We start from the raw sequence: 5,049 nt of genomic DNA on the forward strand, positions 1-5,049 counted from the left end.
GTGATGGCATAGTTTCATAATCAAGTTAGGATTTTATAAAAATTATTTTAGTTTGCTACACAAATAGGTAGATTCCCGTGCGTAGTACGGGTTTGCGACTAGTTATTATTATTGTTATTATTAGTTCAATGCATTTTTTTTTTTAGAGAAAAGATAGAAATTAGTTCAAAGCTTTTGAAATACTCAAATACGTCATTCTTACCGGGAAGCTAGTAAGTATGTGGATGTGCTAGACCTTATTAACAGGAGCCTTTTGTCATTTTGGATGAATTGCTAAACCTTTTGGCGACCATGCTCTCCTTTGATCCACCTACTATTTGTACTCTACTGCTGCTGGATAATTTTTTTTTTTTTAAATACTAAGTATTTTTTAACAAATACTGAATAATGTTAGTTCCATCCTTTTTAAAAAAATAGTATGTAATTCGTGTTTATGCACAAGAATAGTGAATTATAATGGTGTTATTGATATTAGTTTGAGTTATTAAATATATAGGACATTTGGAGCTATTAAAATGATTTTTCCTTTCAAATTTAATTATATTGGTTATGCCAAGTTTCTCATTATATTGCTGTCATGTATATAATTTTGAAAATCACTATTGGACACTACATATACGATATTAATTCATTATCACTATCCATGAAATTCTACTAAATACAGCACAAAATAAAAGAATAAATTAATTCAATAGTATCAGTCTTTTTTTTGATTCTTTGATTGTACTGGTTTTTAAAACCATAGTAAAAAGCTTAATTATAAATAATTTTAGTATGAAATAATTTAGGACACGGCTTTGTAGACTTGGGGAATGGAGATAGATGCATGAGAATTTTTAGCTCAACTACAGTTTATTACATTCAAGATCTTCACATACAAAATATCTAAATATAAACAATATAAAAAATATACTCATTAGTTTTTTTTAAAAAATAACAGGAAAAATCTAAACAATTTAATTTGTATGAAAAGCTAATAAAGACAAAATCTAATTTTGATTCTAATCAAATTTTCTCTAAGCTTTGGTTTTACCTAGGTTTATTTATATTGGACTAATCATTTTCTACATTGAACTAACTCACTTGGTACAAAAGTAAAAATAAAAATAAAAATAAAAATAAAAAAATAAAAAAAGATAGATTAGATGGGACACGTGGCGCAAAATTAAACTCTAATTAAAATCTAATTTTACTCACTTGACACAAAAATTTAAAAGATTAGATTAGACGAAACACATAGCGCAAAATTAGATTCTAATTGAATTCCAATTTGAAATGTAATTCAATTTTTTCTCAATTTTAGCTATTATATATATAAAGGGTTTTCTGTACTAATATTGGTGATGCTTTGCATTTCTTTTATTCTTTTCATTTGTCTCTCAATATTGTTACTAATATTCCCTTGTCTCATTTCCCTTTTTATTTTTATTTTTTTTGGCGGAATGTAGCATTTGTTTTATTTCATTTGTGATTAAATAACTAGTTTGATCCTTCAACCACTAGGAATGCATCAAATTGGTCCTTTAATTATTAGTTGTATTAATTTGGTCCCTTCAATATAAATTGTGTCAATGTCATCTCTCAATTTCAAAACAAAGTCACTTTCTTCTTGTTTGGGTTTCCTTTCGTCAAAATTCTTAACACGATTATCTGATTTGGCAAATAAAACACACATATAATATGCAAACTTCATAATTATTTAATTTACTTTAATCAACACCAATGACAGAAAATCTTTTGAAGATTTTACCAAAGAGGGGAGTTAAGGATAAAATTGATTTTTTGAAAGATGAGGAATTACAATGACACAATTAATAGTCGCATAATAACACAATTGAAATTAATCCAATAGTTGGAGGATCAAATTATTAGTTTAACTTTCATTTAATTTATGTGCTCAAGCTATGAAAAGGGTGTCTCAGTGAGGAAGAAATAAATACATGCAACTAGAAATTTATATTAGTAATTAGAAGCCACGCAGGTGCTTTGAATCCCGATTGACTCAAATATCCAAAGTGCATGCACCCGAGTCTTTTTAGAGTTTAGACTACTCTCAGTTGAGGGCTTATAGCCAACCCAAAATTTTTGGACAAATGCTTGGTTGTTGTACAAGTAACAGAGCTTAAAACTGAAAATGCAACAGCATATCTAACAAAGAGAAGACCTGACACCAATCACCAAGTCCAGTCCCATTCCTTGTGTCATATGCAGAAAAGTTTTGAATATATATTTATTACATAAGATCATTACAGTTGATTGCATGGTAGTAAGAAAGGTCAGTCCAGACCTATTAGATTCAATGTCAATTCACTTTTGTTAAAACTTCTGGAAAATTGTCAGAAATTCAAAATAACTATTCAAATGGACTGTATCTTATGTACAGACAAATTAATGTGTAAATTTCAAGACATTTACATCCAATTTTATATTAATTAGAGGTATAAAATGAATTTCTATCTATGTACAACTTACTGCTACCAATGCCTAAATTATTTTTACATCGAGCCATTGGGCGCCGTTGCTTCAGATCCCAATTTACAGTCAGTTTGTAATGCAGACAACCAAGAGTCCACCTGAAATGGGAAAAGGGGGGGGGGGGGGGGAAGTAAAAAAAAGAAAATCATTAAAGTAAAATTTGCAAGATGCACCATGAATATGCCACTCTGCAAAAGGTAATCCATTATTCAATTTTTAATATAACAGGAGTTCTTTCTTAGTCGCTCAATCGATGGGCTTCAACATAATTCCATAAAACACAATCCTGATAACCTATCCTCACAAATGACAAACCAATTTTTCATGATATTCAGATTGTGGCAGAAAATGTCATTGGTTATTCATATGCAACTACTTATATACATAAAATGAAACAAAAGGGCAAAAATATTTCTGTAATCACAATTCTGTATGATGGATCATGTAAATGCAAGTCTACCAGTATGATTGTATCGATGCAAGAATATCAGTGCGTATGCAACACACATAACCATGTTTTGTAACTCTAGACCTATTAACCGCTATGCCCCCTCCCTAGCATTCCTGATCACTTTATTATGAACAAAATGTTAACATTAACATTACTATCAAGACTAGGATACAGTTGTCTAAATCATCTGCAAGACTGCAACAACTGTAACAGAAACCTACCCAAGTTTTCCAAAAGCTTGTTTATCTTCTACGTAGCTTGCCAATTGGAATAGTTATATGTTAGCAACTGTGTGCTTATCACTTACAAGATTTACATATGTTAAAACTTACCCTACCAAATAATATCCAAGTACTCAAGAGATTAAAGGAAAATACGCCTTACAGACCTCAAACCATTTATAGAAATTGTGTGGACAATAAGTATAGATGATACTAAAGTAACAGTCAATTCAGCGAAGCAAATAACAAAGTGCCAGACTTACTCAAATTACTATACATACCTGAATCTTAGAACTACTTGAGCATTCATATCGCAGTCCGAGGCGAGTTAGGATATAAAAAGCATAGTGTGTCTCCTCATCTTCTCGTTTAAAGCTTGGCAGAGGACCTATTTCAACAATGTCAAGCAGGAGGGTGGAGTCTTGAGGGCTCAGATCTGCATAAAAGTTCTTTGAGCTCATTAGGAAGAAAATTAAAAATTGTTCTGGACTAAATTTTAACATTAACATTACTATTTTAGGTTTGAAACAGAGCCCTGTCTTATCAACTGCAGACTCCAATTTGATATCCCATTTAAGGCTAATCATTGCTTAGCTAAAAATTTATCATATTAGATCATATTGGATAACCCTAACAATATTATAACAGGAACCTTGTTTTGCTTTCAAACTTAAATTGGACAACAGTGAATGATACCCTTATGCATCACCAAAACAAGTGGTACAACTAAGAGCTGAAGTAACAAATATATAGAGCATAATTTCTGTTCAGCAAGTTATGATGGTTAAAAAAAAAAAAAAAAAAATCTTATATAACATCTTTCTGAAAATAGGAGGTTTTCAATGTTATTATATCTTATATAAACCATTGAAGTTCTCCAATGCTATAGTATCTTAATGGTGGCCCACTCTATGAAATACAAATTTTGCAAAGTCATTGGACATGAAGTATCGTGGCCCTGTCATATCGAAACCAGAACAGAGAAACCTCGATGCCACTTACTTTCATTACAATAACATAAAGGACAACCAATTACCAGGAAAACAAAAAGTAAAGAAAAAAGGGAATACCAATAAAAATTTAAAAAAAAAAAAAAATCAATTACCTGTTGACAATAAGTAGAAGAAAAGGCATGGTCCTTGAAAGACAACAAAGCGAGGAAGCCAGTCATCAACATCCGTATCATCCAAAGGGGGAGGTTCTCCTGGTAGTACTGCCCATCTCTGTAGGAAAACCATTAATTAAGCTGGTGAGGTGCGCAAAATTATACAGCATGAACAGATGCAAAAACACATTTGTGATGTGAAAAAAAGTCACTACAGTTCGAATGTACAAATAACCAGACAGACGAGCAGACCGCAAAATCTGATCAACATTTTCCAACCTGCATATGTTAGGAAAATTTTATTGTTAATCCAAAGAAAATAGAAAAATTGCAACCTATTGTCTATTTCACTATGAAAAGATGATGGTAAGAAACAAATAAATTTCTTCTTTACTTGAAGTAGAAGCAGTTACGAATATATACATATCACTCAAACTCGTAAGAATCACATAATTTTTTTTTTTTTTTTTTGTGTTTCTTATCCTAATTGACCACACTCAAGTTCTTTGGACCATAGAATAGCTTTGGATTGGAAAACACAAAGCCCTGATTTATACAAAGTAATATTTGTGCCAATCACTTTAGAATTCATTCCTCATTCTGAATTTTCTCATCCTTTTCATTTTCCTTGTTAAATTGGGTGGGTCAGGACCAATTCAAGTTGCACCTCATAAATTAAATCATTTGCATGCGCATTGGATCGTTGAAGATGCCTTTTTTTCTTCTTCTTTCAATTGTGAAAACCAAATAAATTAAATAAATAATAATTAAAAGACTGATTCTTGTTTTGTGCTTAT

At 30.9% G+C, this 5,049-nt stretch overlaps 1 protein-coding gene across 1 annotated transcript; it reads right to left on the reverse strand.

Moving 5' to 3' along the window:
• Positions 1–2,129: 2,129 nt before the first annotated feature.
• LOC112002969 (uncharacterized) lies at positions 2,130–4,531 on the reverse strand (the record flags this gene model as incomplete). The annotated part of the gene is given in 4 exon segments (XM_024035137.2): positions 2,130–2,573; positions 3,429–3,583; positions 4,253–4,370; positions 4,468–4,531. Coding segments are annotated over 4 exon segments (415 nt in total), but the record flags the coding sequence as incomplete, so codon positions are not given.
• Between the last annotated feature and the right edge of the window lie 518 nt (positions 4,532–5,049).

The sequence above is a fragment of the Quercus suber genome, unplaced genomic scaffold (genome assembly GCF_002906115.3).
Source record: "Quercus suber isolate HL8 unplaced genomic scaffold, Cork oak 2.0 scaffold_414, whole genome shotgun sequence".
NCBI classification, from domain to species: domain Eukaryota; kingdom Viridiplantae; phylum Streptophyta; class Magnoliopsida; order Fagales; family Fagaceae; genus Quercus; species Quercus suber.